General features: G+C 34.4%; 1 protein-coding gene across 1 annotated transcript in view; it reads right to left on the minus strand.

Moving 5' to 3' along the window:
* LOC111048505 (ubiquitin carboxyl-terminal hydrolase 10) overlaps window positions 1–16,067 on the minus strand; it is a 28,326-nt gene that overhangs the window by 8,422 nt on the left and 3,837 nt on the right. The window contains exons 3-14 of the mRNA XM_022334403.2: window positions 15,299–15,474; window positions 12,733–13,004; window positions 10,986–11,120; window positions 9,717–10,474; window positions 8,211–8,439; window positions 7,674–7,767; window positions 7,103–7,278; window positions 6,786–6,911; window positions 5,483–5,611; window positions 4,410–4,528; window positions 2,926–3,121; window positions 1,535–1,767 (exon numbers count right to left, since the gene is read on the minus strand). Coding sequence (XP_022190095.1) covers window positions 1,535–1,767; window positions 2,926–3,121; window positions 4,410–4,528; window positions 5,483–5,611; window positions 6,786–6,911; window positions 7,103–7,278; window positions 7,674–7,767; window positions 8,211–8,439; window positions 9,717–10,474; window positions 10,986–11,120; window positions 12,733–13,004; window positions 15,299–15,474 — 2,643 coding nt within the window. The remainder of the gene's footprint in view (window positions 1–1,534; window positions 1,768–2,925; window positions 3,122–4,409; window positions 4,529–5,482; window positions 5,612–6,785; window positions 6,912–7,102; window positions 7,279–7,673; window positions 7,768–8,210; window positions 8,440–9,716; window positions 10,475–10,985; window positions 11,121–12,732; window positions 13,005–15,298; window positions 15,475–16,067) is intronic.

Raw genomic sequence — 16,067 nt, forward strand, 5'->3', positions numbered from 1 at the left:
ACACACACACACACACACACACACACACACACACACACACATACAGACCAATACCCAAAAACCACTTTTTTGGACTCAGGGGACCTTGAAACGTATAGAAATTTTGGAATTGGGGTACCTTATTTTTTTCGGAAAGCAATACTTTCCTTACCTATGGTAATAGGGAAAGGAAAATAAAAGGGTACTGAGATTTTTATTTCTATTTCTGATATCACTAAATATATCATCTACTCTGATGATAAGATTAATCAGACTAGAATTATTCATAATCAATCAGCTGACAAGTGGATTATTCATTGCATGCATTACACAGATGTCTGGCCGTGTCTATTTCTAAAAGGTAGGATTTCAATATTTCTTATGATGCGTGCCCATCAGTATCAATATTCTCACATTTGAAAAACAAATTTAATAGGTGATTGAAAATGAAATAATAAGTGATTAAATGAACTGAATAATACTGAAGAAATTATAATATTCTTGATTAAGAAAAGTAATTTTTAAATAGTTGATTCTTATCAGATGGAAAGATTATCACGGAACTGGATAATTATCATATGGGATACAAATTCAAACGTGAACTGAGTTTATTAACATAAGTGAGTTTTTGATCATGGAGAAAACAAATAGTTTTTAAGAGTACATTATGATTCAACTGAATCAACTAGAACAAGTGACATCAGATACTTGTAGATGAGAAAACTGCGTGAGGTCTACTGTTCACAGAACTACTAGTACAACACAAACATTTTCTGACATGCAAGGTTTCTGTTTCTGCTTTACAATAATTATCAAAACATTTAAATAATACAAGCATTTTGCCATTTAATAGCCAAACCCCCCTTCTAACCTTCCCTTTCAAACCCTTAAGGTTTTTTCATCTTCTAGGTCGTGTTTATATTTTGTAGTTTGGCTGTACATCAGCTTGTGAAAACTGGGATGAGATATTTTGATTCTCGTAGAACATATGTTTATCGGTTTATTGCAATGCATTGGTTTATCAAGATTTTTTATAGATTAATCTGAAATTATAATAGTATAACGTTGTCTACTAACGCTTTTCCAGCTTATTAACTTTTTCGTGTCACGTTTTTAGATTCTCGAAAAACTTTCAACTTCATTTTATTCATACAAGTTGAATGAACTTGAAATATTTAACAAAACCATTAGAATCGTAGATTCATTCGCTATAAGTATGGAGAATTTTACAGTTCTAGGTCAATCTTGAGGGTATTAAACGACGATGTATTTGAAGATAAAGTGAATAAACTGTATGCTCAGTGTGGTAACTCTATCACTTTTTTACTACATGTGACGTCACGCTGGCGTTCCCCCCACCACTTCGAATCTTACACCTGTGAGTGATCAACATTCTATCTACTAACGTTGTAGGCACTATATTCTTTCACTCCAATTTTCAGTACATGAATACCTACATTTTTATTGCAATCCGTTTCTTTAGTATAAGTATAAAGCTAGTCTACGTGATTTATATATTTCATTGATTGTCTATAATGTTTGTGCGTTTGCTTACCTTTGACTGAAGGCCTGTATGCAGTCGTAGATGCGTAGCGGTTGCTGGCTGCGTAGGGCGGCGACACTCTCGTGCTTGGAGACGTGCAGCTCTGACACGGGTTCGGTGAAGGTGACAGCCAGAGTGTCTCCAGTGCGCAGGTGCACAGGGCCACCGTCCTCCCCCTCCCCTTCCCCCTCCACCACACAGCCGCGGCAGTGCGAGTTGAACATGCACCTCGAGCAGTGGCGACCCTGTTCAACATACATTCAACATACACTTTTCGTGACTTGTTATCCTTAAGATGCAATTCCTTAACGGCGTCTAGGGCCGCCGCGGCTAGAGCACGTACTTATAACTTTGTTGGATTCGATGATTCATTGGATATTGAATTGAATTGAAATATGAATCGTAAAAGCAAAATAGTAGACAACACTTCTAATCCGCCTGCTACCATTTGTTTATACAACATAAAAATCCGATGAGTCATCGAATCTAATTAGTTAATAGGTTATGAGCTCTAGCGGCGGCGGCTCTAACCATGCGTCTCGAGATGCCGCTAAGGAATTGCACCTTTAGACTTATAGAAATTATAAAAATTGTCTGCTTATAGCCAGTAAGCGCCATTCGAGACAGTGGCATATTCTGGTGAAGAAAACTTCAATAAATATAGTTCAACAATAGATATTATATGTATACATATGTATGTATGTTCAAGTATGAATTTCTGTAACAAGTGTGCGAAAACCTTCTTTGCAAAACGAGATAGAATTTGAATTTGGTCATAAGAAAACACATAGCTAAGCTGTCAAGTTTCGCAAAATGCTTTATAAATTTCATGTAGCTCATAAGTTACTGATGACTACTGCATTCTTCATAATAAATAGTAGGCCTATATTGTTATTTATTGTATTTCGATGTTTTGATTGACCTTGTATTTCTACAAAATCATCTAAAAGCAGTTATGAAGTCAAACTTCTCCTACTACACTGTTGATAGGACTTCCCCTACCACACTATTGAGTAAGTTTGACACTGTTGAAATTATATGTTTTGCAATCGGGTGGTGGGAGGATAAGTTGGCAGTAGGTGGCAATAAAAAAATTATCAATAAACAATTTACTATTCTAAATAAAACATTATGGCACTTATTAGTAATAACTATTTACTTCATTTAACACCGCCGTCTCAAGTTACGTTACTTAAGTTTGGATTCGTATGCCCAATTAGAACAGAAAAAGACATCGGTGAGAGTTAGCACGGCAGCAGCTTGGTCTCATCCCAATAATTAGTCAACATTACTAATCTGCTATGTTGAAAATACGTGACTTTTGTGAGGAAAAGGCTCAAAACATCCAAAGCGTGACGTAGCTAATAAATCCCAGCGTATGAATAATATTTGGTAGACCTTACCTGACCATCAACTAGGAGAATCTTGAAGTCACCTTCGTAAGGATTAATGGAAGCGATCACCGAATACAGACTTTGGCAGCTAATATTATTTGGTAGACGCAAAAGACCCGGATGACCGAATAGACTAACAGTCTTTTTATTGTTATTGCCATCTCCAAGTGTATCTAGGCGATAAACCACAGGAACATGAAGCATCCTGCAACAAACAATATAGATAATGCATTTCTCACTTGAAACTTCAAACGCACAATATAAAAAACCCAACAAAAGTATATTTGTGAAGAATTAAGGGGAGTCGAATACAATAATGCGTATGAAATGGACAAGATCATAATGAATATCAATGAACATGAGAATATCAACATGGAATAATAATGGGAAACGGAAAAGTTAGAGGTCCTTAAAAATTCAATGAGGTATCCACCAGGGAAAAACATTCAAGGTAAATAAGGAATGAAAAAAGGACAGTAATTTCAGGATGGGTAAATTTGATATTTGAAAAAGTTATTAGGGGAATGATAGGAGTAAAAACATCCGTAAAGCCAGTGAATCTTGAATTTATGATTGAAATGTATGTGAATATATAAATGACAAAACAATAAATTGGATATATACTTCCACTTATCAGTTCAAACAGAGTGTGCCACGAAAGGTGTAGATACTAGATAAAATTCACAACAAAACACTACCAATAAAATTTTCCTACATCGACCTTACTTTTCGAGATATATAGATTTTCGATATTTTTGAAAACGTCAATAACAAGAATACTATCAGTCAATATCTAATTTTAATAATATCATTGGAAAGAGGAAGACATTTACAATAACATTAATATAATTAAATTAATTTGAAATTGGTTTTGGACTCGGCGGATGCAATTTTTACAACTTTGAGCGATCATAAAAAGTTTAAAGACGTCAAACAAAGGAACAAATTATATAAATCTCATTACAAATTCCTTCCTCTTTCCAATCTTATCCTTGGAAATAAATGTAGACTGATAGTTTTCTCCTAGTTATTGACATTTTCAAAAAATATCGAATAATCTATATAACTCGAAAACGTCGATATAAGACAATTTTACTGGTCATTTTTTTATGTAAATTTCATGTGATACAAATGTTAAGGTCTTCGGCTGTTACACCTTTCATGAGACACCCTGAATACTTGGGGTGGGTAGACGGTGAGGTGTGAAGAGTTCATGAACAATTTGATAGCTGCTTCATATCACCGGGAATATAATAATGAACTATCCGAAATGTATGTGACACAGGCAACTGCCTGGCGTATAACTAAACTTATTGTTAGTAGATCAAAGTAGACTTTATGAATCATGGTTTAAACATTTTTATTCACAACTCAAAACAATTGAGGGTCCTGCCAAACCCGAAGGTTTTCGGCGGTTGCCCAGTTACAAAATTGATAAAATTTACGATTCTTTCCCCTTTGTGAAAATTGATGAGAATAGTTAGTATTCTTACCGAACAGTAGGCCAAGACGGCAGGGATTTTTCGACAGCAACAAGTTCTATGTCAGGATCCAGCTTGAGTCGACACACTGGACAAACCATGCCATCTTTGCCATAATGCTCGCACGATGTCTGAAACATGAATTTCAACCTGATATCTCTATCTCCTGCTGTCATTACAGGATTAATATTCACATGCCCTTTATGGTAGGATGCAGAGCGATTTTCATTTTTTGTCGTTTTGTTTATGTTAAAATTTTATAATTTGCAGAAAATCAATATTGGGTTGTCTTAATTTTAATTTTATTGTCTATATCAACTTTATTCAGCAGCTTTATTATTTGTAAGAGTAGAGAAAAAACGATTGAACCAACTTTTATATAATATGTTCCTCAATTTTTTATTAATGTACTTGATAAATGTATTAACTAACAAGGAATTGAGATTATACTTCCTGTCAAATGTTGGTGAAGCATTGAAAGAATGCAAGTACAACTGATGAATTCTACTTCGAATAGGAGTGATGATGCATCATTATTATTGTAAAACTATTGGGTACAAATAACAACTTTTACATATCAAGTAAGACAACTAGTAACAAAATTCAAAATATGTAGTAATCCATATTTTGTACACTTCAAGGATAAATAATGCAAGAGATAATTTGTTGACTATTTCGAACTCAACCAAATATAATCTGCTGTCTTTACAGGATAAATATTCACATGCTCTTTATGAAATTATGCAGAGCATATAAACAGAGTGACTGTTATCATTCTTCACATTTATGTTGAAGTTCAACTGTCTGCAGTAAAATCTAGCTTGAATGGTTTACTTTTCAATTTGATGTAAATATCCATTGACTTTCAATTCCACCTTCTGCCATGAAGATGAACAGAAGATTTCTTCTGAAGCAAAATTATCCTTGCTGATAACACAAATAATTAATTATTGATCACATTTATTGCAAAAATTCAATGAAGCTACAACATTCTAATTGAAAATTCTCAGACAAAAATTTTTGAAGCATGATATTGAATGATATACTAAATGACGTACTTCATCATCGATTAATTGTAAATTTACCGTGACACAAGCATCACAAAGAACACAGTCGCAGCCCAAATGCCTCTTCATGTTGGCTTCTTTTTCTTCAAAGCAAATGGTACACTTCGGATTGGCTGACATCTGTTCATCTTCTCCACCATCCCACACCTACAATAAAAGTGGGCAAATAAGTGTTGACATAAAAATATAACCGATAAACAGAAAAACTGAAGATACAAAAGGACATGAAAAACGGAAAATTGCATAGTAAAAAGTGATCTACTGTTTACTTATAGAGTAACAAGGGATCATCGATAATATTATATATGAAGGAATTAGCTCATACATGTACGGGATAGGAAATACACCATTGCGCATTATCACTTATGAACTGAAATTAACTTGTAATTTTATCTGAAGACTCTGAATTTACCGAGGATGGATACAGACTTATTGCTATTACTAAACCAATTCGAGTTTGATAATTAAAACAAATTTATCCGATTTCAAGGTCACGCAACAATACAAGCCCAACCAAATAGAGCTTTATCCAAGAGTCTTCGTAATGTAATTGGTAGGACGCGCGGCTCATGAACCAAATGTTGTGGGTTCGAAGCCAATCAAACTCTTTTGCTGTGAATTTTCAACTCTGAAAAAGATTATCCACGTAATTTTGACAAAGTAATAAATAATTATTCTATTTTTATGTTTCCTGCACATAATGAGATTGCATTTACAACACAAAATTTTCCCCAGCACGGGTTAACCTGCTAGTGATTTATAAAACCAGCATTAGCCTACATGGTTAACAAATACTGTACTTTGCATGTATATAGGATATTCTTATTTCTAGATCTTGCTTTAGAAAAATGTTGAACAAACTATAAAGTATCAGGCAAGCTCAAATAATTATCAATTTCCAGAGCTTCACGGCAGTTGAAGAAAGAAACTGCAAGCGGTGAGTCACTATTTATTTTTAAGAAAATACTTCTTAAATTAGAAGATATTTGGAGTGTTAGTGAAGTTTTTTGAAGTTAAGTTTCGAAGCGATCGATGGGAGGGATTATTAATCTAAAATGAGTTCCAACAAAATTATCGAGCAATAGCATAGAGAAACAATAGCGTAAGTAGATATCCCATGGTATAGGGAATTTATGTCGCAACTTTTACTGTTATCTCAAGCCGATTACTGTCGATTATTGTCAATGTTCACTATTTTTTTGGGGTGATAGTGTATGAACGGCACAATTTGAGAGACTACCAGCGTCACACAGCTGCATAGGAAAGAACTATGCAGTTATAGTTACCTTAAACTATAGTTACCTTATAGAACTATAGTTACCTTATCTGATGATAAATTCTTTGTCTCTTCACTCGGTTCAATATCTGAATCTACGTTGACTTCCAATTCAAATGCATAAATGCTTCGTACCACATCGTCCACGAATCTAATTAGGTGGTTATCGTTCTGAAACAACATAAGAATTCATTTGAAAATTTATTTACAAATCTTATAAATTATATAAATTCACAAATGTAGCAAATGATGGATATTTCTAAATTTGACAAGTTTTAATATCATGACTTAATCTATTTTAACAGAGAATGCGTTTGCTTATCAGTGCAAGTATAAGAAAATGATAAAATATCAGCACTAACCAAGAATTTCGCAATGTGATTTTCAAGGACCTCAGCCAGAATAATAGGACCTCTGACGTCTGAATCCTCTAACAGTCTTAACATTTGTTCTTTCAATGTTGACACTTTGTCTCTCTTATTCAATGTTACTACGTATTGAACTGGAACACTTTTACTGGCAGGAACGAACGTTACACCTTAAACACAGAATACAAAACCAATTAGAATTGTGTGATATTACTATCACCACCATTCAAGTTGCAAGACAAAAATGCTAAGTACTGATACATCTTACAAAGAACTGTGCCAATATATTTTTAATTTATAATAATATGGGTTGGAGAATTATGGTACCACAATCAAAGTGATTGAAAACGATAATTTTAATAAAATTATGTTCCTACCTAACTTCTGCTTACTTCACTTAACAAAGTTCCAAATGTTGAAGAACAATACCGAATCTAAATATGAATAAGGTAATTATACGAAACTTATCTAAGATTAAAATTTAGATTTTTGAAGTGTAAAGGAATCACTTTGAGATAAATAAAGAAACTATTGTTATAAAATACAAATTTTGAATACTACTCACATATTTGCCTTTCCATAGCATGAGGTAGAGGAACTGATAAGTACATAAATGGCTCATATGTGACTGACACATATTTGCAAGCTGAACATACAACCTGAAAAAGTTCAAACAGTTGTCCAGTAACACACTACAGAAAACTGTGACGCTTATAGAATAAAACAGTAATATTTGAGAACAATATCTGACATGGCTGACAATTTCTTGTATTATCTATTGGTAAACACCACCTGGAAAATATTGGACCAATAAGGATCTCAATTCATTTTTGTGAAGTTCCAAGTCACTCAAATTTTAGATTTATTCTATCTCATTTTCACCTATGATATTGCATTGAAATAATGATTTGAAAATGCAAAACTCAAGGCTGACGGACATAAGCCCACAGTTGGGAAAAAAGTCCCTCCCCAGGTGTTCGAATGTTGTAACGAACACAGTCTGTCTGCATATTTCTGCATTCAGACGTTTCATTTTTTCTCAGTTTGTCTACTGCTGTGTGCGTTTACTTCTTCAATGTGAAAAGTGATATGAGGTACTAACCGTGCTTTTGAATTGACCTTGGAAAGTATCGACAATAATGCTTTGATTGGAGGCGAGATGCTTTTCCCAATGGTTGTCGGCCTCTTCCTCCGGCTTTTCTCCATCGGACAGTTTGCTACTACTGACTCCGTCCAGCACAATCGGCTCAACTAGGCTGCTACTAGCACCAGCTGTTTCTGCCTCCATATTTATATCATCAAGCTTTCTCTGCTTCCTTTCACATTCAATCCTAGAAAAGAATTAGTCTTGAATTGATTCAGCTCTATCAATTAGATACATTCTATTAATGATTAGTGGCTTATGAATAAATTGAGCTCCATCAATTAGATACATTCTATTATGTTATTTATCTGTTCAAAACATGCACAATTAAACATCAATAGAATTAATAAATTCAACACAAAAACTTTTCCCCAGTGAATTACTAAATGAAACATATCTAACTGTGAATAATCACATTCTACTTTCAGAGTAGTTTTGATGATGATATAATATATCATTATTATGAGAGTTATCCATACTGAATAAATAGTAAACATCTAGTATTTTTTATTCAGTACCCACATTCTAATACGATGAATGACTTGAATGGAATTGATTAACATTTTTCTTGACTCAGCCGCATTCAATCACTAATTCAAACATCATTTAAGTTAATGCTTGTAAGTCGAACAAGAATCATCATAATTATTCAGAATCAACTAGCCTACTCTTTATGAGACTGTTATCCCTAGTCCCTTGTTGTAACCCAGACCAATCATTGCCTACATGTTTAATTTAAATACGTATGATAGTGTATCCTAAACTGCGCCAGGGATCTGCATGACTATATAATGTAGTCAATTTGTAGATCTGCTCCAAAAGCAGTCTGATGTTGAATCAGTATTGAATTAGTTTGGCAATAATGCTTTACATGAACAGTGTGCATTTGTCACAAAGATAAGTTGGGTTAAAAAAATTAAGATTTTCAAGTAATAGAACAATAGCAAATCTGTGGATGTTTCAAACATTATTAATCGTTAGGGACTAGTAGTAATCTTATTTCTCCACTTAATTAAGTGATAAAAAGTGGGGTTAATACTCTACATTATATATTCACTTTTTCTTTAGGGTTACTACAATAATTGAATTAAAATAAGAGTGCCGTTTTTACAAGTTTTTAATACACAACATGTTTCGACTCATTAGAGCCATTGTCAAATAAAATTTATGAACATAGCTAGCATTAATTCAAAGTTGTTTACTTTATTATCTTTGTACTTGAAAATGACCTTAGCCTAATGAATTGAAACATGTAGTGCATTAATAGAATATAAAAAGGTATTTGATGATTTCTATTTCATATGGATGGTTTCTTCTTAATCACAGTCAATAACAGACAATCAGTGGGAATAATGGTATGCATCTTATCGATTATTAATCGTAATCCTTAGATTACGGTAGTCATATTCATTAATCATACTCCTAATCATTAATAGAGTTTATTTCTTGAAATGATGTACATACCTCAAATTCTTCTCGACGAGATTGATGTCGAGGACGCGGTTTTTGCGCTCGTGCTCCATCTTGTGGTTCTTCTCGTGTTCAGCGTCGGCGTCGGCGGCGTCCGCTTCGAAGCGATGCATCTTGATGCGCTTGAGGTCGAGCCCCTCCCTGAAGTCGGCCACGCTGCTGTACTGGGTCACCGTGCTGTTCACTCGTTTGCCGTTCGTCGTATTGTTCTCGTAGATTTGAAACACATTAACGTTCGAGGACTCTTTTCGACGGGTATTCTCACTCTTCGGGTACTTATCCGAATCGAACTTTATCTCGTTGTTCACTTCTTCATCAGTCACTAAAACGTTCACATTCGATGTCTTGGCATCCTTCATTATGTCCTTTATATTGCTTAGACAATGACTATAATTATTTAACGCACTATTGTTATCAGACTTTATCCCAGTTTCATTTGATTTCAAGTTATTGCCTACTATCCGACTATTTACAAAACTGCTACTCGACACATTTTTGGATTTCACAGGTAAATTTATATTAACTGAACACTCGCTGGACTGTTTTACTTTTGACTGGTCCTCGTTCAAACCTAGATTATTCTTCTCGACACTAGCGCTTTCATTTTCTCCATTCAGTTTTTCCACGAATGTTTTATCGCCACTGTCCGCAAAACTGATCAGCATATTGTTGGTGTTGGTCTGAGGGATGTCATTCGAGTCCATGTCTTCGCCAGAAGAGCAGCAGTTGTCAATCTCTTCACAAGCAATTCCCTATAAACATTAAATTAAAATGTACCTATGTTCATGGAAAAATCATTAAAACTAAAATATGATTTATTAATATATACATGTGATACATAATATGAGTTATAGAAAACTATATTATTTTATTACTATATTATTACATCTTTGGTATTAGATAAAAAAGTTCAAGATGAAGTAGGCTACAGGTTCAGTTTATTGCCAATAGAAAAATTAAAAACCAAATGGTTTTGAAAAACTTGTTGATTGTTAAGAGTAAATCATTGATATATTCTTATGAATATTGATAATTGTTATGGAGAGGCAATATCAAGATTATTGATAGAGGAAATTTGACAGCAGAACCCCTGAGATGGTGATTAGACGATAGAAGATATTGAAACATGTCTACTTTAGCTAGCTGTGAAAGTTTGTTAGGATAAGGCTGCATTCTGACTGTGAGAAAATGTTCGATGTACATAGTGTTTGTTTCAACTGGTGCTGATTTTTTTATTATTGAATAGATGGAATAAAATCTTACTTCATCAACTTGGAAGAGTTTGTCCATGATGACATCATCAACAGGCTCAGGGTTCGAAGATGTTTTGCTTCCTGCAGAGTTCAGTTGTTCATGAAGGCCATCCAGCAATAGAGCCAAAAATTCTTGACAATCGTGCTGTAACAAGATATTTCGATTGAAACACTGTAATTAATGAAATGGAATTGAAATATTATCTATTCGGCTGAGTTAGGACAGCGCCTAGAACAATGTGAAAGTGAGTTAGATAAATGATAGTGATTCAAATTAACACTGTTTCACCCAAATGTCCATATCCAACGTAAGGTATGAAAGGTATCATACCATAGATGATTAGAATCCTGATTATCTAGGAGAGCCGAAATTGTAAGATGTGAGTGATTGTAAAATGTTCTGGAGTATAGCACCACAAATATCAAAAATGTTACTTTAGAAATAAAAAACGTGTGAAAAGTGAAAATTGTATAGTAAAAATGAATATGATTATTTGACGTGACTGGATCTTCGGACAACATGATGTATGTCTTTTTTATCAAACACAGCAAAATAATAGTTATTGCATGATCAGTTTTGCTACAGAAGTGAGGATAAACCCTAAACCCATAGAGATACAATGAATAGAAAATTTGTTTAAATCTTAAAAAAAGAAGGTTACTATCAAAAACAACTCGTTTTGAAGAGTTGTAGAGAAGAGAATGGAAGGAATTAGAACAAAACAGGTTGCCTTTATTTGGGATTGGAAGATGTCTGGAGATAAAACAGAGAAGATTCCAAGAGGCCTACCACACAATTAAAAATTCTATAATATTTCTTTGACCAACGAGCTTTTATGGCAACATCTATCTATACTATAATAAAGGAAAGAACTGGTTTATACACGTACAAGATAGAAAAATTATGTTTGACGCATCATCACGTCTGAACTACTGGACTGATTAACTTGAAATTTTGCAAATAGATTCTTAATTAACATAGGATGGTTATAGGCTATTTTCAATTATTCAAGATTTCATTACGTCAAGTTTTCAGTCTGTAAAATTTCAAAATAGACTCTTGCGGAGCTCGGGTTACCTGCTAGTCTTTTATAACATATTTGATGTTCTAACGTATAAAGATGCAATTCCTAAATACTCTAGCCACGCTGCATTAATATATGGCCAGCTGTAGTCGACATAAACAACAATAATATATAGTAATAGGTTGCCGCATGGTTAGAATCTAGACATCCCTTAAGCGACGTTTACATTGGTCAAGTTTTGTATGGAATGAATGTATTTTGCAAATTTGAAGTAAAGTTTACAAGAGTAGAAACGAATTCACTATACCAATGTAGACCCTTCTTCAAGTTTTGTAGATATTGAACATGTGTGACTTTTGGATTCAACTTGAATCTTCCATCCAACCAACATATGGGGAAATAAGATAAAAACAGTTGTCAGGCAATGTAGAATGCATGAAAACAACTCAAAAGGAGAGTATGATGCACGAAAATAGTGAAAAGTGAAAAGAACTAGGACTAATTAGAGTTTTCAATTTATAATTACAGTAGCCTATATACATTTTTCAATTTACAATTTTATACATAATTATATCTTTTGAGATTATGAAAAGTCAAGTAAATTCACGTTACTTAAATTCAAGTAAACTTTACCAATGTAAACACCTCTTCAACAATAGCACCTTAATACGGATCTAATGGAAAATCAAATCAAACACTTCGTCACAAAATGACCTATTCGATGAAGCTGACCTGTCTGAAGTCCTTGAACTGCGGATAGAGAGCGCCGAGCGACTGCTTGAAGTCGCCGGGCTGCACGGACGAATAGTGGCCACTCCACATCTTGTCGGTGAGCGCGGCCAGCCGAGCCGTCAGCGAGCCGTCCTCACTGAGTTGCGACTGCGACTTGTCCAGCAGACAGCGGACCAGCGACGGCGTCGCCATCAGGCACTGCACGCCCGTGCTCATGAAACACGTGTTGCCCAGGTTGCGCAGGCCACACACGCCCGCCTCTCCGTTCGAATCTGCAACCAAACGCAAACCGTTCCATCAATCGAAGGTAGCAGGAAGTAGATGTCTATTGAATTGTAAGCTTTGTAGGGAGGAGGGTGTAGGTGTCAGTTGAATCGAAATCTCGTAGATCCTCATTACACGGAATATTTATGAATGTATTGGATAAGACGACTTGAAAGTCATCCACTCAATATTATCAAAAAGTTTTTGAGAAACTAGTATCGGTTATCACACCTCTACAGTGACATTCACTTTGAACTTTCAGCCTTAGCTGAATGGGAACAGTTTGAAGTGAATCGCACCATAGTAGGCTACTATACTCTGAGAGAAGATGTTAACAAACATGCGTGTGCAAGAGTGGATTTTGGAGCATCAAGACCGATTTACAGTAGCTTTCAACATCTTTGTCATGAACTGGACTGAATAATCACAGTGTGTGATTCAGTGTGAATGAATGCATTTCTCAAGCACTATTACGAGTTGTTTTTTTTTCAACAGTATGCATTCACAAGCAAATGAGGATACATAAACCTTCAGTAGTATTGGAATTGCTTCCAATATATACAGGGTTTCAGAAGTAGTGTCGAACATTTTAGGGTATTGTTCCTGGATAATAGGAGACTACAAATATCATATTTGAAGTGTCCAAAGCTCAGCGGTTATCCTTATAGCTGCCATTTTGTTTTTTTTTCACTTAGGGATTCTTATCTCAAGAACGACATGTTGTATTGATCTGAATTTTGGCATGAATATTTATGCTATAAAGACTCAACTTAAAAAAATAAAATGAAAAATTTTCGATGTAAATTTTTAAAATGACGGCCATTTTAAAATTTTGATGGCAAATTTCACGAAAGCCTTTCACTTGACAGAAAATTTACAAGAGACAAAAAAGTTGGAAAATTTTATCAAGATTTCAAGGATACCTTATTTCTTAAGATTGGTCAAATAATAACAGAGAAATTAATTATTTTAAACAATCATACTTTTACAAGACAAACAAGATCATCTGAAAACATTGTAAAATCAGCTGTATGGCCATATGGAGCCATACTGAGTTCCAAAGCATCATCTCATACAATTGGAATTAAAAATTTAATATTGATGTTTAAATGGTGAAAAGTGGTCATGCATGCAATACGAAAAGAATTCATTTCTGTGTTATTCGTTGACCAATCTTAATAAATAAGGTATCCTTGAAATCTTGATAAAATTTGCTAACTTTTTTGTCTCTTGTAAATTTTCTGTAAGTGAACGGCTTTCGTGAAATTTGCCATCAACATTTTAAAATGGCCGCCATTTTGAAAATTTACATAGAAAATTGTTCATTTTATTTTTTAAATTTGAGTCTTTATAGCATAAATATTCATGCCAAATTTCAGATCAATACAACATTTCGTTGAGATAAAAATTCCCAAGTGAAAAAACAAAATGGCAGCTATGAGTTTCGGACACTTTAAATATGATATTATTGTAGTCTCCTATCATCCAGGAACAATACCCTAAAATATTCGACACTACTTCTGAAACACCCTGTATATAAACATGGAGAGAAATGCAAAACCGTCGACTTGAATCGTAGACCTCACTTCGCTCAGTCAAAAAAACATACTGTAGTTGAAAACAATTTACACTAAACTTATAAGTTTAATATATTTTAACCATTTGTTCAAAGTAAGGCTTATCTCTAACGGTAGAGCATGCATGCACAAAGACAGTCGACTTACATTGATGTGTCATCACAGCTGTGATTACAGCAAAACGCTTCGAGCAAAATTTTTTGAGGCTAAGTTTTCGTATCTCCGATTTTTGTTTTTTCTACGCTGCTCTATTTGAGATTAAATTATCAGTATAATTTGTAATTTGCACGTGGTTTATTTATTGTTATTGGTTGTCTATTTCATGTTAGAGGCCTCTCGCTGTTGACAGCTGTGATGACACACCAATGTGAGTCGACTGTGTAAGACATGCATGTTCTACCGTTAGTGGCTGCCTAAAAAGCAGTCGTTAGGTCATGTCAGAGGCCCTGAAATTGATCATTAAATGAAAGCATTTCTCAATCACTATTACGAATTGTTTTTTTTTTCAATCACCTGAGCGAGCCAGGTTACTCGATATTATTATTATATAGTGGCCAGCCTCACATAACCACACAACTATTCAAAGGGATGATCTCATTTAAAAAATGATGTTTGCATTATAATAAAACAGTAATTAATAGAATTGAATTCTGAAATTTTTCGCGTCCAAAGTTAAGAGCCACTTGTATAGTTGAGCTGAGATATGCAGAGATAGACCTACTTACCGGATACATCGTTGATATGATCGCCAGAGGAGAAAAGAGCGTCGAGTTCAGTGGTGAATGGATCGGGATCGGATGCCACTTCCACACAGGACGTGTAGTCACCGTATCCAGAAGGCGGAGGAAGTGGGATCGCGTAGTCGGATGACGGCGGTGAGTTGAAAATCGTATCATCACCCCTACAATTATAAATAAATGCATAATATACTGTAATGTAATGGAAAATGAAATGAAATCATTCTTAAATGCAATCATAAATAAATGCATAATATACTGTAATGTAATGGAAAATGAAATGAAATCATTCTTTACTAATCCAAATTCAGGACTTTTTGGTACTCTCTACCACTCAACTTCGAAATAACTATAATTATCAAAGGCAATAATCAGACTAAGGGTATTAGATCACATTGGATGCGTACATGTGAAAGTGCATGCGTGGTCTTGCATGAAAAAATCTGAAAAGAGCAATAGGAACATTCACACTGAACGCGAGCACTTGCTGGTGGCGTTCAGTGTGAGCAGCTGCAAACAATTCACAACGTACTTAAATGGTTCTTTCCAGATTTAGTTTCTCGGCTCATGCATGATTTCACGTACATATTTGCACATTTGCAATGTGATCATTTGAGCCCATCCCAGTGTCATTTGATTTCAAGTTATTGACAACTAAACAACTATTCATTCAACTCCTACTGGAAAGAATATATCAACTCACTGTTGAAAACAACAATCCATATTGTTGTTCAAAACTTAGTTTCCAGAGATTGAG

Source organism: Nilaparvata lugens, chromosome 1 (assembly GCF_014356525.2).
Source record: "Nilaparvata lugens isolate BPH chromosome 1, ASM1435652v1, whole genome shotgun sequence".
Taxonomy (NCBI): domain Eukaryota; kingdom Metazoa; phylum Arthropoda; class Insecta; order Hemiptera; family Delphacidae; genus Nilaparvata; species Nilaparvata lugens.